This window comes from Neomonachus schauinslandi, chromosome 1 (assembly GCF_002201575.2).
Source record: "Neomonachus schauinslandi chromosome 1, ASM220157v2, whole genome shotgun sequence".
NCBI lineage: Eukaryota > Metazoa > Chordata > Mammalia > Carnivora > Phocidae > Neomonachus > Neomonachus schauinslandi.
The window spans coordinates 199030708-199056852 of NC_058403.1; the positions used below are offsets into that span (position 1 = coordinate 199030708).

The 26145-nt window shown below is 44.0% G+C and overlaps 1 protein-coding gene across 1 annotated transcript; it reads left to right on the top strand.

Annotated features, from left to right (window-relative positions):
* Positions 1 to 664: 664 nt before the first annotated feature.
* Positions 665 to 24932, top strand: LRRC2 (leucine rich repeat containing 2). Its single transcript, XM_021687073.1, has 8 exons — positions 665 to 789; positions 9148 to 9355; positions 11055 to 11211; positions 11963 to 12099; positions 15894 to 16039; positions 17670 to 17825; positions 22366 to 22502; positions 24883 to 24932. The coding sequence occupies exons 1-8, from the start codon at positions 665 to 667 to the stop codon at positions 24930 to 24932; spliced, it is 1116 nt and encodes a 371-aa protein (XP_021542748.1).
* The last annotated feature ends 1213 nt before the right edge of the window (positions 24933 to 26145 follow it).

Consider the following 26145-nt stretch of genomic DNA (forward strand, 5'->3'; position numbering starts at 1 on the left):
ACGTACCCTTGAGTATGGTACAGCCCTATTGGGAAGATGAGAGGCTAGAAAATTCAGTAGAACGTGGGCTCGATCCAAGGACCCCAAGAGCACAACTGGAGACCTGGAACCATGAGACTTGCGGAGGTCCCAGGGGGCTTTGGGAACCCACAATTCAGCTGAGAGGTAGGGACACAAGTGTGACCTTGTAGAGGAGGAATCACAGAGTGTGTGTTGGACTTGACCCACCCAGAGTACTATCAGGCTTTAAGAACATTAGCAAACTGCCATCTTGGAATTAACAGGGCATCTCATCATTACTTAAGACGATGGATTCATTCTTGTTTCGTTTTAAAGTTCTTGCTAAAACTGGGGTGCCTGGGTGGCTCAGTCGGTTGGGCGTCCGACTCTTGGTTTCAGGTCTCCAGTCGTGATCTTGGGGTCCTGGGATCGAGCCCCGTGTGTGTTGTGGGCTCCGTGCTCATCAGGGAGTCTGCTCATCCTTCTCCCTCCCCCTCTGTTCTCTGCCCCCTGCCCCCCAGCGCTGGCTCATGCGCACTCTCTCTCAAATAAATAAATAAAATCTTAAAGAAAAAATAAAGTTCATGCTAAATCTATTTTCTTCCATGTGTGTGTGAAGCTGACATATGTATGTTTCTTAAATAGGTAATTTCCTGCTCCCAAAATGGGACACAAAGTGGTCGTGTTCGACATTTCTGTCATCAGAGCCTTGTGGGAAACACGTGTCAAGAAGCACAAAGCTTGGCAGAAGAAGGAGGCAGAAAGGCTCGAGAAAAGTGCATTGGAAAAGTATGTGTTTTCTGTACTTGCCTGTAGCTTCTTTAGCGAATGGGGACTAGGCAGGCTGCAGTCGTGGTGTGGAGGGGGATGCTCTTCTTTTGGGATTTCTCAGTGACTCTTGCTCATTGGGCTTCAGAGGCATCCCACTGTTGCCCAGAGCAAATGTCTGATTCCCATAACAGTGACCCCCACCCCCACCCCCAATGGTGTATGGACCCACATGCATTCCAGGCACTGTACCAGGCCTGGGGTAGATGCCATGATACAGTAAACTCTCTACAGTACACTCTGTGGAACGCCGCTCAGCTGGCCTCACGAGGCCCTCTGATGCTTTCCACATTTGGGCAGACCATGCCCTAGGGCACCTCAAGGGCACTCGCTGTCCTGCATTCCCACCCTCACCTGTTAAGCTGAATGCTGGGTAAGACTCACTGTACTGACACCATTTTTAGTTGGATTGAGAGGAGTGCCTGGGTGGCTCAGTCGGTTGGGCGTCCGACTCTTGGTTTCAGGTCTCCAGTCGTGATCTTGGGGATTGAGAGGAGGTAATTCGACTACGCTCATGTAAACTCATGAAATAGGAGTAAAAGAGAGTTACACGTATATGAAATGAAGCTGAGCGCTTTGGAAAAACTGCATTTGGGATAACCGTGAGCCACACAATTGACTCAGCACTGCACGAATCCGAAAAAGTATGGCAAGTTGGAGAGGTTGCACATTCTGGTGGCTTTGCATGTCTACTTTTTATTCCCTATGAAGGAATCAAAACTGGAGCTCTTGCATGATGTGCGGAGGGTGTGGTTTACATAAGGAAGGCAGAATGGGATTCTGATTGGCGGACCCATTCTCGGAGGAGGTCCCTGACCCCATCTCAAGTTGGCAAAGGTTGATATTTTTCTGTGCTTTAAGTTAAAAACCAAATGTGTAAGGTGTGAATGTCTCTCTATTCTTAGTTCTCCATTTTTATGAACTATTTGGATCAAACCAATACCTGTTCTGATCATGCTTGATAATTATTAAGCTGTTACTGTAAGCATCACAGCCGTTCCAGGTGGTTATCCTTATCCCCAACTTGCAGACAAGGAAGTTGAGACCTAAGTGACTTGCCCGAGCTGACACAGCTGGTAAGTGGAGGATTTGACCAAGCTCTTTCCCCTGCACAATGTTGCAATCACAGATAGTTGGGACGTTCTTTCCACTTGCACTAATCTGAGGTTATCCAATATGATGTGAAACTTGAATTTAAGAATTGGAACCTCAGACCGGGCAACGCCTCTGGTATGGGTCTGAGTGATCTCCACTAGCACGAATTACACAGGTCCCCGGACCCCGTGAGCCCAAAGTGGCTCTCAGCTCTGCTCAGACCTCCTCCCCACTCCTAGCATCTAGGGTTATTCTAGGGTAGGACAACTTGCTGAAGGGGGACCCAAGCCCTGGGGGGTTTGGGGAAAGTGTGTAGCTGATGTAACCCTCCCCCACCCCCACCCCGAGGGTTCTTGGAGCTGGAGGCATCTGCGGAGAGCCAGGGTCCACAAACTGTTCTCTCAGCTGCTTTGGAGTGGTTTTTGCCTCCTGGCCTCTGTCTTGCATTGTGGTGCTAAATGGCTTTGTGGACAGCTTCCCATACCTCCCGTACGCCGGGTCGGCCCTGAATTGGGCTTGTGCCGCGTCTTATCTTGCCCTAAGACAGAAAACTTCTTAGGGATTTGTTAGGCTTTTCTATTTTTTTTTAATATTTTATTTATTTGACAGAGAGAGACACAGAGAGAGAGGGAACACAAGCAGGGGGAGTGGGAGAGGCAGAAGCAGGCTCCCGCCGAGCAGGGAGCCCGATGTGGGGCTCGATCCCAGGACCCTGGGATCATGACCTGAGCCGAAGGCAGACGCTTAACGACTGAGCCACCCAGGCAACCCTTGTTAGGCTTTTCTAGCTCAAGATAAGAAAAACAGCCATCATATTGGCTGGGCAGGTGAGGAGGAAGTCGGGATGGTGGAGGAAGGAATGTGGGGGTTCAGGGAGCAAGCTGATTAGCTTCCCTGCAAAAAATGAATGTAGTAAATTTACGTTTTTTGCAGGTGTCTCTGAGTTTCCATACTACGATTCATACTGTGATTGTTAATACTGTTTGAAGGTTAACCGTTAGTTTCTCAAGATCTGTTTTCTGTAGGGAAATCAATATATTGAAAAGCTGGTGAAATCCTTATCAGAACAAGCAATTATCTGGTTAATTTAATTTTATGAAAACAGGCAAAACACTCTAGGTTGCTCTGTGACCTCACTTCATGGTACTTCATTTTGTAAGACTGTATTTGTTTCATGAAGCGTATATTAAAACTTAAAAGTTATTAGCCGGGGGGGACACCTGAGTGGCTCAGTCGTTAAGCGTCTGCCTTCGGCTCAGGTCATGATCCCAGGGTCCTGGGATCAAGCCCCGCATCGGGCTCCTTGCTCAGCAGGGAGCCTGCTTCTCCCTCTCCCACTCGCCCTGCTTGTGTTCCCTCTCTCGCTGTGGGTCTCTCTCTGTCAAATAAATAAATAAAATCTTAAAAAAAAGTTATAAGCAGAGATACAATACAGACTAGCACTCTATCTGAATGACACTCAGTCTCTGAGTAGGGGAAATAGAAGAACCGCTGTAAGGCTCTGAGTGAGGACTTTCTCATCCAGGGAGGCTCTTTGCCATCCAGGCTAGGATTGTGGATTCTTTTCTTAAGGGAAGAGCATTTTATTTGCACATTTACTGATTTAATTAGCGGAACTGTAATGGCATCATTTTACATGTCTATCTGTCTTGTATTTGAAGTTCTACTAAAATTGATTCAAGAGGACGATGATTCAACTATACGGGTGATAAAGTATAAAGACAAAGACTGTTTATTTATTTATTTGTTTATTTTGATCTCCCCCCTTTTCTTATTGAAATGTGGCTGACACACTATGTTGCGTTAGTTTCAGGTGTATAACATAGCAATTTGACAACTCTATGTTATGCTAGACAGTTTACTTATTATTATTATTTTTTTAGATTTTATTTATTTATTTGACAGAGAGAGAGTTAGCGAGAGCAGGAACAGAAGCAGGGGGAGTGGGAGAGGGAGAAGCAGGCTTCCCCCTGAGCAGGGAGCCCGATGCGGGGCTCGATCCCAGGACCCTGGGATCATGACCTGAACCAAAGGCAGACTCTTAACGGCTGAGCCACCCAGGCGCCCCGACAGTTTACTTATTTTAATTAGTCTCAAGGAAGAGAATGGAATTGAAAAAAAAGAGTTCATAGTCTCATCTTGACTCTCACCAAAAAATAGCTTATATTCTCATGAGGTTTCAGAGGGAATGGGATAGAAAGCATTTAAAAAGAAATCCAAAAAAGATTTGTTATATGCTTCTTTTTAATGAGATGTGTCTAATACCCTTTTTTTTCCATTGTATTTTGGCTGCACCAAAATATGTGAGTCATTTATGTTGGTTTGTCATTTGTGATATAGGAAGGATGTATTCTGTAGGGCTTAACGGGCATTGTTCCATTACATTGGCAGGGTAGCCCTTCGGGTTCGGTCTAAGAAATGAGGGTAGAAGAGGCGTTAACCTGAAAAGTGCTTGGTGAACACAAGGCTTGGTGAACAGTGGCCATGCTGTTGGCTGTTGCCATTTTGGGGGGATTTCTTTTATTCCTTCAATCCGCATGTCTTAGACCCAGGGTCTGCCCCACATCCTTGACTGCTACAATCAGATCTAGATCCAAAGGCAGGTATTTACATTCATTCATTTATTTATTTTTAAATATTTATTTTTTATTTAAGAGAGGGAGAGAGTACATGAGCAGAGGGAGGGGCTGGGGGAGAGAAGGGAGAGAGAGAGTCTTTTTTTTTTTTTTTTAAAGGTTTTATTTATTTGACAGAGAGAGCACAAGCAGAGGGAGAGAGAGGGAGAAGCAGGTTACCTGCTGAGCAAGGAGCCTGACGTGGGACTCGATCCCAGGACGCTGGGATCATGACCTGGGCCGAAGGCAGCCGCTTAACTGACTGAGCCACCCAGGCATCCCGGGAGAGAGAGAATCTTAAGCAGGCTCCACGCCCAGTGCAGAACTGGATGCAGGGCTCGATCCCAGGACCCTGACATCATGACCTGAGCCAAAATCAAGATTCGGATGCTTAACTAACCGAATTGCCCAGGTGGCCCTAGGTATTTACATTTATTTTTATCACATGGCATTCAAATATTTAAATTATACAGAAGCGCTAATAATGAAAAGTAACAATCCCAAGCCAATCCTACCACTTTCTCCCAGTATTAAATTCATCTCTCTCCATGTGCTGGAATTTTTAAACTTATCACTTTTATGACATTACATGGAGACGTCATAGGTAGATCCTGAAGCCCTACCTCCTTGATTGCTGAGTGCCTACCCAAGCTCAGCTCACTGTGACTAGGATCTGGGTAGGGTGGTAGCTGGGCTAACCAGGGCCATCAGCAAAATACTTTTTTAAAATGCTCCTGTTTCTCCCAGCTTAATGGCAAGCTTGAAACTCCAATGATACCCAAAGTCATTTTGGAAGAGCAAAAAGTGTGCACATAGACCTCGGGAGCCAGCCCTGCAGAAATTCAGGAACGAATGTCCCAGGCAGACACAAGAGCAATGCAAACACTAAAGCATGGGTTGGCCTGGGATGGGGAAGAGGCAGGTTTTAGGGTGAGGATTAGGAGTTTGGGTTGGAACATGTTAATTTTGGGTCCTCTTTTTGACATTCAGCTGGAGATACAGGGGAAGCAAGGAGTCTGGATTCAGTGAGGCAGTCTTGGCTAGAGAGCTATAATTGGGCACCATCAGCATACAGATCTATTTAAGGCCACGGCACTGGGAGATATCCAAAGAATGAGAAGGGCAGAGGCCCAAGGGCTGGGTGTTGGGACCTTGGAGATTTGGAGGTTGGGAAGTTGAGGGGAGGTCAGCCCAGCGACTAGAGAGGTAGGAGTGGAATTGGCAGAGAGAGGGGTCCTGGGAGCCAAGTGGCAATCAGGCTTCATGGGGGGTTGGGGGGAAGGGCTGTGCCAAATGCTGCAGATGGGTCAGAGAAGATGAAGACTGGATTTGGCCACTGGGTCTAGCAAAGTGGAGGTCATGATGACCTTGAGACCAGTTCCAAAGAAGGGGGATGCTGAGAACAGTTCCAAAGAAGGGGGATGTTCCAAAAAAGGGGGTTCAACAGAGAAGAGGGGGGTGGGAATGGAGAATTGTGGATGTGAGTCAGCACAGCTCTTTCGTTGGGTTGGCTACAGGAAGTCCTTGAGCAGGTGAGAGGCTGGGTTTAGCTCGGGAGGCGGTGTAACCACAGGGAGGATCTGGGAGAGTTCTTACAGACCAGCCTAAGCACAGGCAGAGTTGACAGGAACACATGTGAGCAGGTGGCGTGGATGTGGTGCTGGGAGTTCCACGTGTTCTCTTCTCTTTCATTTCTTCCCTCCCTGAACCAGGAGCTCTGGGACAGAGGATGGGGTAGGCGCTGATGGAGGTTTGCTTGAAAGGGAGAAAATGTGCAAGAGTCACCTAGGGCCTGGGGCAAAGGGTCAAGCTTGGGAGTGTGGCAGGGCTGCTGGACCGCAGTGAGGGGCTTGGGGTCAGGGGTCACCATTCAAAGCGAGGCCAGTTTGCAAGGCAGTGAATTTTCCTCCACACTCACTCCTGGGTGGGTGCAGGTGCGGAGCCAGGGGTGGGGCAGGGGAGATGGATGCCAGCTAAACTGAGGTTTGTCCAGGTGCACACAAAAGGGCAAGAGAGGGGCAGGGGGATTGAGGAGGGATGCAGGAGTGATGAAAATGGGACCACGAAATGTTTTTTATGAAAGCCTTACTGAGGGGCGTAACTGACACACAGGAAACTACACGTATTTAAAGGATACAATTTGAAAAGTTTGATGTACATATACCTCTGTAAAACACAATCAAGATAGGATCATATTTGCATATTTGCACAATCAAGATAGGATCATATTCGTCATCTTAGAAGCCTCTTCCTCACTCTAGGTGGTTCTTTCTTTCTTTTTTTTTTTTTTTTAAAGATTTTATTTATTTATTTGAGAGAGAGAGAATGAGAGACAGAGAGCATGAGAGGGAGGAGGGTCAGAGGGAGAAGCAGACTCCCTGCCGAGCAGGGAGCCCGATGCGGGACTCGATCCCGGGACTCCAGGATCATGACCTGAGCCGAAGGCAGTCGCTTAACCAACTGAGCCACCCAGGCGCCCTAGGTGGTTCTTTCTTCTCATCCCCTGTCCTCGGTGCCTGGGCAGTCACTCCTTCCTGTCGCTGTAGATGATTTTGCATTTATTAGAGTCTTACAAATCATTTTATATAAATGCAATAATTTTTTGTTTTTGGTCTGGATTCTTTCGTTCAGCCTGATGACACCGAGATTCATTCACGAGGTAGTGTGTATCAAGAGTTCATTTCTTTTTACTGCCGAGTAGTCGTCCACGTGTGGATAAGCTACAGTGTGTCCATCCATTCACCTATGAAGGTGCATCTGGGTTGTTTTCAGGTTTTGGCTATAAAGCTAATATGAACATATGCCCAGGTCTTTGTATGGATAGTCACTTTCCCCTGTCTTACAGAAATACCTAGGAGTGGAACGTCTGGAGCATACCGTATACATATCATCTTTATAAAATCCGTGGGGATCTAGAGGGTTGGTGACTGGCAGGGTCCGGCTGTGTCCCCAGGCACCCACCCTGGCATTGCAGCTCTCCTGAGGAATTACTGACATTGACCACACTCTAGTGCTGCTACCAAGCTTTGCTAACACTCCTAACTCTTGACTGGTGGAAAGACAGTCTATAAGCACTTACTAGAATGTTTCAACACCTGTGATTCCTTTAACAGCGTGGTCCAGGCTCTGAATCAGGGGTCTCTTGTTGGCTCCACACCGTCTGCACGCTGCCCCGGCAGCTTTGCCCCTCTGGTTCCCCTGCTTACTCATTCCCTACGATTTGCCCATCACAAGGGTGGGGGGGGGGGGGGTGGGGAGGTGAAACAAAAACGAGGCAGAACTGAAAGCAGTTGAAGCTACATAAAGGAGAAGGTGATCACAACTCTCTGAGCCCTGGCGGTCCCATCGCAACAAGGGATGAGGGGAAGAGGTCTGGGCTTTCTCTCCCCACCTCGCCACACCCCTGCCAGACTTCTCAAAGGGCCACCAACCTGTGCTAAAGGTTAACGCTCAAAAAGGTGCAGTGATGACTCTGCAGATATAAAAGGAATGTGTGTTCAAAATTCTGGTTTTCTCTTGGGGCGCTTGGGTGGCTCAGTTGGTTAAGCAACTGCCTTTGGCTCAGGTCATGATCCCGGAGTCTGGGGACTGAGATCGGGGCTCCCTGCTCAGCAGGGAGTCTTCTCCCTCTGACCCTACCCCCTCTTGTGCTCGATCTCTCTCTCTCTCTCTCAGATAAATAAATAAAATCTTAAAAAATTTCTGTTTTTCTCATTATGAACAAGAGGACAAGCAGTGAGGTGTTACAGCCAGTTCAAAGGAGAATCCAAAGGACAGACACATTTAGCTATCAGGAACATTGAAATGAACTTGCAAACAGAACAAACTGTCCTCAGAGGTGGGGGAGGGTTGTCCCTCCACCGGACAGAATTGATTTCGTGTTGTAGTCAAGAATTATTTGTGTTGCTATCAGTTTTCTACAAGTTCACTTTAATCTCTGCAGAGTTTGTAAAGATCAGTCAGGTATGTTATAAACTGGGGCTGCCTATATATTTCAAACCAGATGCCCTTAAAAGATTAGCATATTCCTGTGGCCATGCATTTAAAAACAAAACAAAACAAAACAAAACAAAACAAAACAACTTGGGCTAGCACCACATAATATCAAAGGAAACTATAATTAATAAAATGCATAGGTAGCTTTGGTAGAAATTTTAGGCAGGAATTCCATCCCTCTCTAGTGCTGCTACCAAGCTTTGCTAACACTCCTAACTCTTGACTGGTGGAAAGACAGTCTATAAGCACTTACTAGAATGTTTCAACACCTGTGATTCCTTTAACAGTGTGGTCCAGGCTCTGAATCAGGGGTCTCTTGCTGGCCCTGATTCTCCTTCTCTACTTTTTTAGTCAAAGTTGCTGATAATTCACAACTCTGAGGGTTTAAGATGCCCCTTACATTCCCACAGCAGAGGGACCGAGAGAAGAGGTGCAGGGAGGAGGGCTGAGGTTTGGGTGGGTGTGTGGGGGGGGTGCTTGAGTCTCCTGCCGCTGCGGGGAAATCGCCGGCCTGGGGAAGGGCTGTGCCTGTGCCCAGGTGGCCTGCCGGCTACTCTGGGCAGGTGAGGGCGGTTCCCCAGGAACGTGACTTCGGCCTCTGCTGTCCATTTAGGATAAAGGAGGAGTGGAACTTCGTGGCCGAGTGCAGGAGGAAAGGCATCCCCCAGGCTGCGTACTGCAAGAATGGCATTGTAGACACCAACGTGAGACTTCTGGAAAAGATCGAAAGGAACACTCTTGCAAGGCAGAGTTCACTTTCCAAGGAGAGAGACAAACGGAGCAGTCCATTTGTGTTTGAACTTTCGGGGGAGCAGTGGACGGTGAGTGCAGCAAGGGGGTGCCCGATGCGCGCTGCTGGGCTCTGCTCCAGGCATTGATTGGCCTTGGCCTTGGCCCAAAGTGGAGCTTTCCCATGGATTGGGAGGAGCCAGTTGCCTGCTCTGAACCAGATTCTCTCGTCCCTTCCTCCATGCAAGACCATGTAGTCCTGGGGAGGGCAGCAGGATCCCTCCCAAGCTGGCAGGGGCTGCGACCCCAGTGGCCCTCCCCAGGATGGCACAGCCTTTAAAATATTTACTCCTGTGGTCTCTCCCCCAGACCTTTAAAATCACTCTTTGCCCCCCACCTTTTTTTTTTTTTTAAATAAACTGAGTCTTTTAGGTAACATCCCCCAGTGGGACAGACCCTTTAACTGCTTTTCCTCCTGAGATTCTGAGGCCAGGACAAAGATGCCCCCCCTCCCCTTTCCTCAGGTGTTTACAGGTGGCCTCCTGCTCCCAGGGTCCCTGACCTGCTACTTTGCTTGGGGAGGCATCTCCAGGGCTTGCCCATGATCTGACGTTTTCTGGTGGAAGCAGCACCTGAGTGTGCCATGGCAAGCAAACTGGGACGATGGTCCCTTTCTGGGGCACAGGGTTCTCTGGAACCTGCCCTCCATCTCTTTTTATCCCCCCAACTTATGGCTGAAGGCACTCTGGGCCCAGAGACTGAAATTTTGGGGGGGGGGGATCCTGGGGGTTGTCCTTTATTGGCCATGTGATCTGGGGGCAATTTACTCCACTTTCATATATTTTATCTTCTCCAGTGCTAAGGCCTGCCTTGGCTTCCTCTAAGGGCTGTTGTGGGTTCTAAAGGAGCCAATATTCTAGGACACTGACTTGTTGGCTGCACTGCCCTCTGAAACTGGGAGAGATTATTACTGTACAACCTCTAGTCTTTTTTCTCCTGCATCCCCATCACTGAGATCAGTGGGTGCTCTTCTGCAGTTCTAGTTAAATACCGCTGGTAAATCATTCTCATGTGCCATTGTCAAACGTGGTCCTGGTCTAAGCACTTACCCCACAGGGGTTACCCAGCCCACCTGGAGAACCTCCATCCATAAGCACTTCTCAGCACCTTTCCAACTGTATCCCAGAGCCCTTGAGCCAGGGGCGGCCTTGGATTCTGCTGAGTTCCTCTGTCGCTTCACAAATGAAGCCCGAGGGAAGTGGTGCGCCTGGAAAAAGGCAGAGCCTGGCCCAGCATTCAGGTCTCCCTGCTGTCTTTCTGGTGCTCTTTCCTATGATAGAAAAACAGTGAGAAATTTGGCACAGCAACTATTAGATCTTTATCAAGCAACTACCTAGGGAGGGGAAACGTAGCACAAATTTAAAAATCCAGTGCATGGACAGATTTTGTTTTGAGATGTTAAATCAGTGTGTTTTGAGATGTAAATCAGTGTGGCTATGGGTGTGAGCCTGGTTGTCTGTGTTCACTGGGCATTTGATCTTAATATCACGAATGAACGGCAGTTTTGTAATTGGGCTACTCTGTGAAATTGATGACAACCCCAGAGTCTTAAAGTGGCTTCTTGGAGGGGCTGTGGAGCGGGCTAAGGTTAGGCCTGATGCTCTCCCCCATGCTCTCTCGCTTCTTGCCTTTTACGTAAATGCCCGGTTGTACTTGGCTCTGCGCACGCTGCCACTCAGCTCCGACACCTTGAGGAACTAGTTGTGACTGATGTCATTCATTCTGTTTTAGGAGCTCCCGGATTCGTTGAAGGAGCAGACACACCTGAAAGAATGGCACATCAATAATACCCTGATTCAAATCATTCCTACTTATATCGAGCTGTTCCAAGCCATGAGAATTCTGGATCTGCCAAAAAACCAAATCTCCTGTCTTCCAGCTGAAATCGGTATGTTCTCCAGCAGGAGCCTCAGTGTTCTTGTCTGGCAAGCAGGCTGCTGGTGGGCAGGTGGTGGCTTGGCGCTTCCTTTCCCTCCTGGCCCAGGACGCTGCTGGACGGGGCTGTTTCCTGTGTTCCCAGAGCTGCTGGTTAGTTCGCCAGGTCCCCTTGGGGCAGTGATAGCAGGATCCCACCTGCAGAACTCAGCATAGGCAGACATTTGCCAATGGCTCAGAAACTAGAAGTCTCATGAGTGAGCAACGCTGTGTTTAGGAACTTTTTGTTTATTTTCTTTTAGTTTTGGAAAGTTAAGCATGCAATGACATGTTCATTGCAAACATAAAATACGACCAGTTTGTTCCTGTATGAGTTTAGTGTAGCCCTATTATGTCATTTTGATCAACAGTTTATAATTCTCCATCATTTTTCTGTTCAGCTGCAGTACCTTAAAACGAAGGCTACAGTGATCATTACTGCTTCTCTTGCTCTTGGGGTGGGAGGGGTGAAGGTCTGGGGGCTGCCTATAGTTCCATGAAGGATTAACTAGAGAGTAAGCAAAAAATGCTATGATCAAGGACTGACATGCTCAGGATAAAAGATGAGCTGACATTTAATCAAGTGCTTAAAAAACAAATACAAAATTATGTTTCATGTCTCCCCCATCATCATTTATACAAATGTTTTATATCTTTGTCTTGTGTTTGTTATTAAAAGACCTTAAAGGATCTTCCCCATGGATGTTCATTTGTTCTGATGACAGGTCGTTTGAAGAACCTGAAAGAACTCAATGTGAGTTTCAACCATCTGAGGAGCATTCCTCCAGAACTGGGAGACTGTGAAAATCTAGAGAAACTGGATTGTTCTGGAAACCTAGAATTAACCGAGCTCCCCTTCGAAGTAAGAAAGCAGTCATATTGGCACTATGATTTACTTGTATTTGGTTTATGACATGGGATGATCTATAATGCAGGGAAGACAGTTTACAAGATGAAATCCATCTTTATTATATCATACTTTCTTGACATTTCAATCACTATACCAGCGATTAGAAGGTCTTTTAAAATGTTCTTATACTAGGCCAGGAGCTGAATTTAAGTTCAGAAAAGCTATCAAAAACAAACAAAACTAGGCAAAAATGTCCTGTTTTCATATAAGATATTTTTATTTAATGCCTGTTCAATGTATGATGCCTGTTGTCTGTAATGCAGATCTGGATTTATTTAATCCACAGTGGTAAAATAAATTGGAAACCGTTGGAAATAAATGGGGTAAAATTTTTTTAAAAGTTTATATATTCATAAAAACTTGCAGATAACTAAAGTAGTCTTAACAGATAAGATTTTAAAAGTCTATTAATTTAAGCAATATTCATTAATGATTTTTGGTCTGTATTCACTGGAGAAATGATTTAAAATCACATTCTGATGAGATGGAGCAGCTGAGAGGAAAGAGTGTTGCCAAACAAAACTCAACAGGCTTCTTCTGCTGAAGGGAGATAGAGATCTCATAATCCTGCTGGTAATGAACAGACTGGAAACAGTGTTCCTGGTGTGGTGCTAACAAGGTCCTTGCTGCTGATTAGAGTCCTAGATGGGGTGTTACTCTCCTTGCCTGGAAACTTCTGGGTGGGAGGAAGTGGCCGCGTCCACTGTTGCCTCAGGAAATGCCCGACAGTCCAGGTGAGGGCATCCACCCAGGGGCATGACTCCATGCATGAGACTGCTCATTCCCCAGGCCTCTTCAGTTTATTTATTTTAATTAATTAATTAATTTTTAAAGATTTTACTTATTTATTTGACAGAGAGAGAAAGAGCGTGCACACTAGCAGGGGGAGTGGGAGAGGGAGAAGTAGACTCCCCGCTGAGTAGGGAGCCTGATGCAGGGCTCCATCCGGGTTCTGGGATCATGACCTGAGCTGAAGGCAGATGCTTAACTGACTGAGCCACCCAGGCGCCCCCAGGCTTCCCCAGTTTAGAAATTGGCTCAGTCTTCTCTTGGTTGTCCAGGCTGGAAACAATCCAAGTCATCTTGACCTCTCTTGCTCCCATGCCCTGTATTCACTCTGTAAGTAAGTCCTGTTGAAAATGCCCTTCAGAATAGGTTCTGTATCTGACCACCACCCAGGAACTGGTCACCAACACCCTTGTCCAAGGGGTGTTATCATCAGGACTGGGACAACAGCCTTCTAGGCTCGCCTCTCTGTCCCTTCTCTGTTTCCCCCCTTTATTGAGATATAATTATAGACCTTCAGATTTAACCATAAGTGTACAATTCACCGTAATTCACTTCTAGGATATTTTTATCATTCCCTCAAAATTCTGTCTCACCTGTTTACAGTTAATCCGCATGAGTTGGTATATTAAGCAGCCCTAGGCAACCACCATTTGGGTTTGTTTGTTTTTTTTTTTTTGCTGGCAAACAGTAATGTCCTGCTGATTCACCTATATTGACATACGTGGGAGCAAAATGTACTCGGGATATAGATTTTTAGGCTCTTTGCTTTGAATGGGATTCTGTAAATGCACTGTACTTGTTATACTTCCCCAGTTGGCTCTCTTATAACAGCTCACTGACTCTCACTGGCCATAAATTTCAGCCACCTGTTCAAAGTATGGCTGATTCAGGATAAATAGAAACTATGTAGCTGAAGACAGGTCATGTCTCAGCCTCATGTGTCCAACTTGTATGTATCCAAAGGAAGCACACAGCACACCAGGTTCTCGCCTCTACAGACTCAGGAAAGCACTGTTTGCCTGGATGCCATATCCAAATGCTGGCATTAAAACACTGTTTTTTTCCCTTTGGTTAAAAACATTACATTTACCATTGTGACCATTTTTAAGTGTATGGTTTGGTAGGGTTCAGTGTATTCGCATCATTGTGCCTGTCTTCATGAGGATGCTTCTCACACAAATAATTGACACAATCCTGAATTCAAGTTCAAACAGACCTCAAGTAGAATGAATGACCCATGGAGGGAACTACCAGGAATTTTGAGACAAAGGTAAAGATAATGAAACTTCTGTATAAATGAGTGTTGTATTTATTTGGACTGAATGTCAGATTTTTATCTGGACAGCCCCGGAATTGTCAGGCGAATATAAGTACCTTTCAAAAGAGTTTGAGTGTTTTGCTTTGCCCTTGATGAAAGTAGCTAGTGGGGAATGACTATATCCAGGCATTTGCTCTCCTTGCTAGTTTGATGCCACTGTGATTTTCCTTATTCTAATTTTCACAGAAGTCTTAATTTATTGAGGATATTTAAAGGAAAGAACTTGGGGCGCCTGGGTGTCTCAGTCGGTTAAGCATCTGCCTTCAGCTCAGGTCATGATCCCGGGGTCCTAGGATTAAGCCCCATGGCTTCTCTCTCTCCCTCTGCCTGCCACTCCCCCTGCTTGTGCTCTCTCTCTCTCTCTGTCAGATAAATAAATCTTTAAAAAAAAAAAGGAAAGAACTTATTCTTTTACAGGCTGAAAAAAAAATGCACCTTCTACATTTATTGTAAAAAGAAGAAAGATGAGAGGCTGATGGTAATTCAGTCTTGGTTTTTCTGCTGGTCTGAGAATCTCTGCAACACAGCCAGAGACTTTAGACTGAATTATGGGCACCCCAAACATCTTTTTTTGACTGCTTATTCACTGTCACATTACTGTCTTCACATTCATTTTCATAAATTCAAAACAAGAGCAAAACTAGAATGTGCCCATTCAAGGGGGTGAGTTTGACCTGTGGGTCACTAAAGCAAATGTGGCAATATGGGATTAGGTATGATATTAAGGTAAAGAGAGGCATAAGCCTACTGCTTCTTTCTTTTCTACATTTCAGTCATTCCTTCTGTTGGCCCAACTGGCTCCATATTGCATATTTCATAAGTTTGGAAAATGTGTCCTGAGAGGCAGCCTAAATGTTATTTGTGGACTCTAAAAATAAGTCAGTAAAAGGTAGCTCCTTCTATTTGTCTATATTGTCACACAGCCACAACCCAACTTACAAAAAAATCCATACATGAGACACTTTTCCTATGTCATTCAATATTCGTAGATTTGCATTTGAAATAAAAAAAATATTTCCCTGCATATCCAGTTACCATGTTAAAAACACAAATTACGGAAATGAGACATAAAGAGTAGAGATTTCTGATCTTTTGCCATAGCCCTTCACAAGTTCAAATGTGAGTCTTTTTAAGATTTGCCAAAACTCCTTGTGGCTGTCTTCAAGTCATTCTGTTTTTTTAAGGCTTGCGCTTTTTGTTTTCTGTGACTTTGCACATGCTGTTTCCCATCTGGAGTTCACTTCCCTATCTTTCCACCTGTTGAGAAACCTCAGGACCCAGTGCAAAAACTCTATTCTCCGTGAAATCTTTCCTGACCCCTTCCCTTACCCCACCGTGACGTCGGCACATTAGCCCCTTATGTCTGTGTTACCGAATGCTCCAAGTTGAAAACTTCACATTAGTTCTTGCTACATAAAATGGCATTGCTTATTTTTAAAAGTGTGAACTCCTGGAGGGCGGCCCCTGCGTGCTGTTGATCTCAGCCTGCCCTGCATCAGCGCTCCAAGATACATACTCTGCTGATCTGTGTTGCCTATATTCTTAGAAGGGCTTTGGGAAGAAATAGCACCTGAAAATTATTAGTTGAACATACCCTCTCTTACAAAAGTAATTAGAATATGTTGTTATTCCTTTCTAGTTAAGTAACTTGAAGCAAGTTACATTCGTAGATATCTCAGCAAACAAGTTTGCCAGTGTCCCGATCTGTGTCCTGAGGATGTGTAATTTGCAGTGGTTGGATATCAGCAACAATAGTCTGAGTGACCTGCCCCAAGATATAGACAGGTAGCTACTCGCATTCTGAAGGTGAGGTGTATGAATTACTTACTAACGCCTTAGACACCGTTAACGTTTTAAACATGCATAACACACGAATGGTCTTTGAAATCAGTGACTTTTCCAAGAGCTTATTGTTTCTGGGAAATGAGTTTCATTCTTTCATTCTTTATATGATAAGACACTTTCCAGTCAGCCTCATACATGTGCGTGCATATGTGTGTGCATTTGAACACATCTCCGTTGTCTTGGTGACCTTTAATTTGCTTGAGTCGTCAACAGAATGACATCATTAACTTTCTTTACTCCACAGAAGTAGCAAAGTATTTTTATTATATATGGAATAGGAACATATCACTCTATGTCTTTATATGTATGTTATTTACGGACGAGGAACATATTACTCTGTGTTTAGAGTATTGGTGAGGATAATTTTTTTTTGTTTCATTTATTGACTTATCACACATAATCTTTCAAACAAAATCGATATGATTAGGAAGGTTTTTCCAATTATATCCTTGTATTTCATGTTTAGAAAATAATTACACCGGGCCGCCTGGCTGGCTTATTCAGTAGAGCACACGACTCCTGATTGTGGGGTCGTGAGTTCAAGCCCCACATTGAGCATAGAGCTCACACACACACACACACACACACACACAATATATATATATATATATATATATATATATATATATACCGAGTCATGTAAGATCCATTCATTCACTCATTTATTTCATTCATTCATCCCACCAATGATATTAGGCTCCTGAATGGCAGGCCCAGAGTTTAAAATGGTGAATGAAACAAAGTATCTGGCCTCCTGGGATCCACAGTCTTCTTTATAAAGATAGAGCATAATAAGCAAGCTGTCGTGATACAGAAGCCAAAACTGACTTAGTACTGAAGGTCACTCACATGACCTTTTTCTACTCCTGGTACTTATGATGCGTATTGGTGCTTTCCGGCTTTGTGAAACTAAGTGGGAATTGTTTTAGTTTGAAACACGAGGGGAACTTGGTGAAATATTTGTGGGATCAGTCAAGATTTTGCAAATGCATGCAAGAAAAAACTGGGGGGGGTGTCCCCCGAGTCAGAATAAAACGGAAAACAAATAAAACATATCTGGAGCGCATTTTGCTCATTTCCTTTTCATTTTGCAGGTTTCTTTCCATTTTAAAGTTAGAAAATATGATGGGAGAGGAATATTGGGCTTTCAAGATATACCCCCAGGAAACATGTTGCTCAAATCTGTTCATTCCAGGCCCCAACTCCAGTACGGTTCCTTTCCCATCCCCTGCTGGCCCCGGGGAATGTGGCAGACACTTGGAGAGGTGTACTGATTGGTCAGGCCCCCTCCCAGACTAGTGTGTAATGCGCCGTTTGCTTATCCTGCTGTTATATTTGTCTTTGCTTGGCAATTAACCCAGTGAAAACTTAAAAAACCCAAATAGTGTCACCTGGCATGACTTTATTTAAATTTTAAAGTCCGTTTATTCTCATAGGGTCACATACATAAAATAAACTATGTAGGGATTTCATACCAGAATTTCTTTGCCATTCACTTGGTTTCCGCCCCCCCCCCCCCTCCCCCTGAAGTTAATCCTTTTTAGTTCTAATCCCTTTTACTTCTTCTTAGGCTAGAAGAACTGCAGACCTTTCTCTTGTATAAGAACAAGCTGACCTATCTTCCTTATGCCTTGCTTAACCTAAAGAAGCTCACCTTGCTAGTTGTCAGTGGGGACCATTTGGTGGAGCTCCCGACGGCCCTGTGTGACTCATCCACACCTTTAAAGTGAGTAGATCCCTGTAGAGACATTCACGCGCAAGTTAAGGGGCACCTGGAGCCTGGATGCCCACCTGTCTCAGGAACCATATTGGATGGTTCTTGGACTCGGAGGACCTGATCCCAGTTCACAGAAGTTTCAATGCCTTTTTACAGGATTTTGAAGTTTTTGGCCAGTGGCACGAGGAAGTAGATCTCGGAGGATTTCTGGACAAACGCTGCTTTGTTTGAAGCGTGACAAAGCGCACGACCAGGGCTCCCTGGTTGTCTTACCCTTCTCTGGTTTCCTTAAAGGAACCTGTAAACCACCCCAAACTAAGAAAAACCATCCCTGCAAATGTGGTACAGATTCTAATCTGGTGGGAGACATTTGAACAGTCTTTCTTACCTTGGAAATGGACTTGAAAAGCCCCAGCTCCACCCTCCCCTGAAGCTGACTCCAGGCCACCTTGACACGAGGTTGCTCCAGTGAGAGCCACTTCCTCCCTGTGTCCGGGGACCCATCTGCCTTGAATACCAGGTGTTTGCTATTTGGCGATTAAGGGGCGATTTCCCAGAGATGTCCAGTTCTTTCCGTGGTAAATGCTCACTTGGCATAAATCTTCCTCATCTTCCGATCCTGGCAGTAAGATGCATAGCAGACAGAAATAGAGAAGTGAACTATTGCAAAGAGAGAGACTAAATTCATTCCTGTGTTAAGCACAAGATGAACAGGGATATGACATCTTCTCCCCACCGGCCCACCATACTCCTTCCACTGGAATGGGTCTTCCCTTGCCCTTGGCTGTCCTAGGAATGTCTTCTGGATGGGAAGAGGCCCCCTGGTGGGAGGGGTAGCAGGACCCCCCACCTCCTTGGAGCCCCTTCCACACTCAGGCAACCAGGAGCAGCAACTTCACAACCAAAGATAGGAAGGGAACTCCTGGTGAGGGGAAAACTGACCTGTGTGCAGGTAACCAAAGTCATTTCAAATGATGTCATTGTAGGACTTGGAAATCTAAAAGAATCAGATGGAAGCTCTTTGAATTAATAAAAGTTTAATAAAGACACTAGGTATAAGTTTTCATTAAGACCTCTATGTCTTACCGGTTCTTAGAAATAACCTATAGAAAAATAATGGAAAGAATGATGGCAATAATTGTATTAGCCAAAAATATAAAAATCTAAAAAAGAAATCTAGAAAAGATGCTAGTAAAATAGCTCTCTTATGTGAAGAAAATGAGAAAGTGTTCCCACACACTATCAAAGAGGTCTTGAGTATTTGGAAAGACATACTGTGTCTTTCCTGGATGAAAAGGAGATAAAGATGTGATTTCTTCCAAAGATTATACTTCAGTGTAATGTGATTTCAACCATGACTCCAGTGGGATTTCTTTTTTGGAACTTGAACAACTGATTGGAAGGGATATCTGAAAGGCAGAAAGCTAAGAACAGCGACAATAATTTTGGAAAACAAGAGTAACAGGACAGAATTTGCCTTACTGAGAGTCATAATGTGTTTAAAAGGTATAAGAATCAAAATGAGGTGGTGCTAGGCAATGATTTGTAGATGAATGATCAGAACAGAGTAGGTAGTACTGAAAGGGAGCCTAATCTATGGTATAGGGATTTTCATAAACCAGTGCGGAAGGTCTGAGTGACTTAAAACACCATTAGGGAAGTTGGCTAATTAGGGAAGACAAAGCCTGTTCTTCACTCTACAGCGTCAGAAAGCTTATGGCCTATAGCCATATATATGCTGTGTGTCATATAGGGAGACATCTAGATTAAGCCACAGATTAAGCATTAAAAGGAAACTATAAAAAGAATAAGAAATGCCATGTTAATGATGTGTGGATTAACCATGTGTTTAACACCTATCCTTCTTGAGATCCCACTGAGATGAGGAAGAAAAAAAAAAAAAAACCTATAAGCCCTCCCATGACAGAGAAAGCAGGGGAAGGCCTTCACAGAATGAGAGATGTCAACACGCTTTGGGAGACATACAGCAGATGGAACAGTGGTGACTGATAAAAATAGAATGGAATAGGCTCAAGTTCAGAGACCAAACCAAGAAATTGAGCCCATTGACCCCTGGAGAACTCTGAAGAAGCATGTGGTCAGAAATTCCAGGTCCGCCGGGTTGGTGCAGATTGAGGCAGGGTGCTAAAAAATGAAAGGACAATTTCATGTACGCAGACGATCCCCCGCCTTCCAATCTCCTCTTCGATTCCATTGGGCAGACCACTCAGCACCTGACCAAAAAGCCTGAGGTTTCGTCTAGGGTCGCCCTGGGGGAAAAACCCCGGAGTTTTCTGTTTGGAGACTCCCCAGGGGACTGGCAGCTCCTTGCCCACGTGGTCACCCACGGTGGGCTGGAGCCTGGGCGAGCATGGTCTGCACGTGCGGGTGCCCAGCCAACATTTTGTGGTCTCAGCCTCAAACATGAAGGCATCATCGAGCCTTTCCAGATGACTGTCACAAAAACATGAATTTTTCAATTTTAGAATCAAACTGCAGGCAAGATAGAAAAGTTAAATATTGGGTCCCCGGGTGGCTCAGTCGTTAAGCATCTGCCTCCGGCTCAGGTCACGGTCCCGGGGTCCTGGGATCGAGCCCCATATCGGGCTCCCTGCTCCGCGGGAAGCCCGCTTCCCCCTCTCCCACTCCCGCTGCTTGTGTTCCCTCTCTCGCTGTGTCTCTCCCAGTCAAATAAATAAAAACCTTAAAAAAAAAAAAAGAAAAGTTAAATATGGTTTCAGATCAGAATGCAGATGGTGTTGGTGTTAACGGTGTAAAAGTGAAAGTACGTGATGTCTGTGATGTGCTTTGAATGCATCAAAAAATAAGATGGCTCGATGAGTAGATTGAGGGGTGGATACACGGGTGGGTGTGTGATAAAGCAGGTGCAGTAAAATCTTAAATACGGAACCTAGGTGGTAGGGATGGGTGTGTTCACTGCAGCATTTTTTTGACTTTTCTGAATGTTGGAAAATTTTCATAGTGGAATGTTGAAAAAGTGAAAGTATAGATCATAAAAATTGGGAGGTGGGAGGGTTGGGGAACTGAAGAGAAGGGAAGGAAGACCTCCGCTTGATTAAATAACATCGAAGTACTGGTCCTGTGTAAAAGAGAGTTCCAGTAGGTTAAGTAAAAATAATGATTGACCGATGAAAGAGACTGACTCTGGGGATCTGAGACACAGAGGTCGGGTGAGAGACTATGGTTTTAAATAAAAAAGTATCCTTGCACTATTCAAATTTTAAAATATGTACAGTGATTATTCTGATAAAACATTGAAGCATGATGAAATATAGGCATTTTCTTTTCTTTTTTTTGGATAGGGACAGATGATAAAAATTAACTCAATGAAAGAGCTTGCAAAGGGGGCTTAGGGGTGGCTCAGTCGGTTAGGCTGCTGTTTTCGGCTCAGTCATAGTCTCACAGTCCTGAGATCGAGCCCTGCATCGGGTCCCCTCTCCCTCTGCCCCTCCCCCCTCACTTATGCTCTTTCTCTCTCTCTCTCAAATAAATAAAATCTTAAAAAAAAAAAAGAGCTTGCAAAAGAAAAGTTGCATGGATCTATCCACAAAGAATTTAGAACTTTTTGCTTTCTCCGCATTTAGACATTAAATAAAATTACAAGGAAAAAGAACTGGGAAATATATGTTACAAAAATAGGACAGGTGGGCTTTATCTTCCACGTGTATAGAGCTTCCACAAACCAATAAGAACGATACCACCCAAGCCAGCAAGGGCCCACACTTGCAGCCAGAGACTATTCGAGGGATTTCCAAGTTTGAATTGAAATAATTACATTGCCTTTCACACCAAAACATCTTTCAAAATGGTGAGGACAGGAGATCAAATGTCATTTTAGTTTCTGTCCTTGAGCTTCTTTTTTTTGGTAGGAGTATCCATCTTTTCCGTTGCAAGGATATTGACCATCTGACTTCTTTATAATTTAACCCCACCTCATCTTAGAGTTTGATATCATTCATTGGGAGTAATATCAAACATAGTAGGACACGATCCAGTGTGAAGGGTCTGACTTGCTCTGAAGAGCAAGTGTTGGTGTGTCCACCTCAGGGCCTCCTGCCCGCTGTCCTCCGTTTGTGGCTGAGTGGCTCTCATTCCCTCAGCAGACCTCTGAGCAGGACTGATTCCATAATCCTGTTGGATTATCCCATGGACCAGTTCCACTGGTGATGCTAATATTATGCGGTCATCTGTGACCTTCAAGGATGAGTAAGAACTTGAGATTTAATACCACAGAGGTTGACTTCTTTTTTTTTTTTTTTAAGATTTTATTTATTTATTTGACAGAGAGAGATAGTGAGAGCAGGAACACAAGCGGGGGGAGAGGGAGAGGGAGAAGCAGGCTTCCCACCGAGCAGGGAGCCCGATGCGGGGCTCGATCCCAGGACGCTGGGATCATGACCTGAGCCGAAGGCAGACGCTTAACGACTGAGCCACCCAGGCACCCCAGAGGTTGACTTCTTATGAGACGAATTCTGTGGTTAAATATGTACAGGTGAAAATGTGATATTGTCCATATTTTCTTGAATAGATTTGTAAGCCTTATGGATAATCCTCTTGATAATACCCCGTGTCAAGATGGTGTTGAAGTGATGGAAAGTGAACGAGATCGTCAATGCTTTGATAAAGAATTTTTGAAAGCTTATATCGAAGATGTTAAAGAAAGAGGTACGTTAATCTTATTTAAAATTATTTTAGGGGCACCTGGGTGGCTCAGTCAGTTAAGCACCCGACTCTTGATTTCCGCTCAGATCATGATCTTGGGGTCCTGAGATCAAGCCCTGCAACTGGGCTCCACGCTTTAGTGCGGAGTCTGCTTATCTCTCTCCCTCTGCCCCTCTCCCGGCTCTCTCTCTTCAAATAAATAAATAAATAAATAAATAAATAAATAAAATCTTTAAAAAAAATTCTTTTAAATAAATATACGGAATTCCATGTACTCATGCAACACATTTATTGACATGAATCACAATGATAAAAAGTTAATTGGTTAATTGATTATTTTTCCAAGTACCAAATATATATACATATAATTTTTTTTAATATCAAATTTTTCTAGTGTACTTGAATACTTGATACATCACCAACTATTTGACAGAGAGGCCTGGAAACATACACTTGGGACGTTGCATTACTAACTGTACATGAGTTTTTAACAAAATGACATTGACAAAAGAGTATCCCGGTTAATGGGAAAATAAGATTCCATTTCAAAATCCATTTAAATTCAACTTTAGAAAAAGTTGTTTCTTACATAAATCAAGGTCCACTTATATAAAAATCACAAAAGGAAAAACACAAGGTGGCAGACTAGTACCTAGATCCCTTTAGCTTTGGTTTCCCACAGGGTGGTGATAATACCCAGGAGCAGGGGGAGGTCACAGGACCTCAGGAAAGGGCGGGAAGCTATTTCCCCAGGGGCTGTTCCCAGTGTTCTGGAAGATAGAAGCCCTTCCTTCTGCTGTAAGCACACAAACACAGGAAGAAGCCATAAGCACCCTTTTTTCTTCTAACCACCTCCTTCCTGGCTATGGTTGTACATTCTAGACTAAGGATGATTGGTCACATTCAGATATTCAGGGGTTTCATGACATCAATGAAAAATACCATTTATTTGGCAAATTAAAAATTTTTTTTCAACTAAATTAAGCAGTTACCTATGCAGTTACCTCCAATCCATTCGGCTATCCCCAATCTTGAATGCTGAAATAGTATGAAATAAATGAGAAATTTATATGAAACATGAAACAAATAGAACCATTTATCTTGTCAAAATTTATCTTTGGGTTGTATAAGTTTCCTCTTGTGAAAACCTTTATTGTTGTATTTTATAGATTTATTCATAATTACATTTTAGAGCTATTGTTTAAAAATGCAAGAGAGAATTAGAGAAAATAGGTAGTTAGCTTTGGATCTGTTGGTCAGTGATAAAATAATTTGCTCTGTAAGGTTAACTTTAGTGATGATAGCTTTTGAACTCATTCACTTATTTCTAAATAATTATAATAATTCTGTCTTTCATGTATTTATATTGGTTCATATGATATTTCCAAATACTCAGCTGGTTTTGACCAGCGTCCATAGCTAAGGGGAAAAAAAAGTAGCTTTAGTGAGTCACGTGGACCTCCAAACTCATGTGATTCAGGAATGATGAGCAAGTGAAACCCTTTGCTGGTTCTCAAGTGTTAGTGACCCTAAGAATCACCTGCAGTCCCCGCCCTCAGAGATTTTGACTCAGCAGCTCTGGGGTAGGACCTAGAATGTGCATTTCTAACAAGGTCCCAGGTGATGTTGACACCTTGGACCTGGGAGCCTCACCTTGAGAGCCATTGTTATAGACCATCCTTTGACAAAATTTGGCTGTGAAGGGAGAGTGGGCAGTAAACAGTGAGAAGAGCAAGACTGAGTAAAGGGGTCCTTACTAAGATCATGCTTGGTTTAGGAATAGCCCAAACTTTGCTTATAAACCATTTTCCCTTCCACCTGGGGTCTTACCTGCTGTCTCAGGTCCTTGGCCATCTATTTCTGTTTTGTCAATTTTTATTATTTTAGGGTCATACAGTTTCTCAGATCCTGATGTAGCTGTGTCACTTTGTTGGAATGATTGCAAAAGAATGAGGGTTAATAATTCTATCTTAGATCTAAATATTTCTTTTTTTTTTTTAAAGATTTTATTTATTTATTTGAGAGAGAGAGAATGAGACAGAGAGAGAGAGCATGAGAGGGGGGCGGGTCAGAGGGAGAAGCAGACTCCCTGCTGAGCAGGGAGTCCGATGCGGGACTCCATCCCGGGACTCCAGGATCATGACCTGAGCCAAAGGCAGTCGCTTAACCAACTGAGCCACCCAGGCGCCCCAGATCTAAATATTTCTAAAGCATGACTAAACATTTGTGAAAGCTGGCTTAATGGTGATAGATAAATCCATTTATCTCCATAGTTTAACATAGGAAGTGGTAGTATTTTGTGTGTTAACATGAGCCATGTTTTGTAGCTACACTTTGTGATAAAATGGGTAATGGTTGAGTATCTTTGTTTCTTTTGTTACAGAATCTGTTCCCAGCTATACCACCAAAGTATCTTTTAGCCTTCAGCTTTGATGCCATCCATTAGAAGACTGCAGAATCTCCCTGTGCTGTGGAGCTATAAATCTTGGTGTTGTGGAATAATGGTTTGCGCTTAAGGACAAAGTCTAGAAACCACAGTCATAGTTAGGAAAAATGATTTTCAGATTTCACATTTGCAAATAGTTCTCTCCGTGGACTGGAGAATTGATAAGTGGGTTTATATATAAAAGTTCATTTGCATATACTTGTTTCCAAAGAATGCACATTTAATATTTTAGAAAATGTGTTATTTTTTTAAATTATAACTTAGAGACCAAAATCTGAAGTTGATTACACTGTTTTTAGGAATCCAGGGATAAAAGGATTGTAAAAAGAGCATTTATATGGGGCTAGCCAAATGAGATTTTATTTTATTTTGCAAGAGTTTTAATGAATTATTTCTTTTACTAAGAAAAGCTTTCCTTGGGTTTATACAAACTGCTGTTTTCATATATTTTAATTGTATTTTGTAAGACTTTAGGTATAATTTGGGCATTGAAGGTAGGAAGAAGAGCTGGATTGTCTGCCCATGCATTGGGCACAGGATACTCAGATGGTGCGCTGGGAGTCCTCACAGAGGCATAGTGGTCCTGGCTGGTCCTGGGAAGCCTTACGTGGCCTGCATGGATGGTCCTCCTGTTCTGAGTGGGTACCTCGGGGGTCCCAGGATGCATCTTAGAGCAGGGAGTAGAGGCAGTACCCTTAGGGACTCCTCCTCCTCCAAGGTGGCTTTACAAGGTAGCAGGGATGACTACTTGTCCATTACGGATGAGGAGTGCCTAGGAAAGCTTTCCTGACAGGTGCTACAGGAAAACTCTGCCCAGGCCACAATGCTGCAGTCCACAGGGAGCTCATGAGACTGTTTTTTTGTTGGCAAGGATGGGATTCATGATAAGGCTTTGGACTCTTATACCACATCATATGATTTGGAGAAATTGTACAAATGTCTATTTTTATACCACTATTTTGAGCTAAAGGAAACAAGACTGTGAGTTGAAGATAAGCTTTAACAAGTAGCTTTTATGACTAAGAAGGAAAAAGTGCATATATTTACGTATACTCCTATATGAATCGACTCCTACATGGTCTAGTTCAGTGCCATCCAATAGAATTTTCTGCAGTGATGGAAATGTTCTTTAACTGTGCTGTCCAAATGTAGTGACCATCAGACACATGTGGTTTTGACTACTTGAATAATGACTGGTAT

Bases quoted from the DNA above. Each gene is read 5' to 3' on its own strand.
- LRRC2 (XM_021687073.1), top strand. From the start codon at position 665: ATGGGACACAAAGTGGTCGTGTTCGACATTTCTGTCATCAGAGCCTTG. The intron at 9,356-11,054 runs GTGAGTGCAGCA...ATTCTGTTTTAG, and splicing joins TTTCGGGGGAGCAGTGGACG to GAGCTCCCGGATTCGTTGAA. The intron at 16,040-17,669 runs GTAGCTACTCGC...ACTTCTTCTTAG, and splicing joins CTGCCCCAAGATATAGACAG to GCTAGAAGAACTGCAGACCT.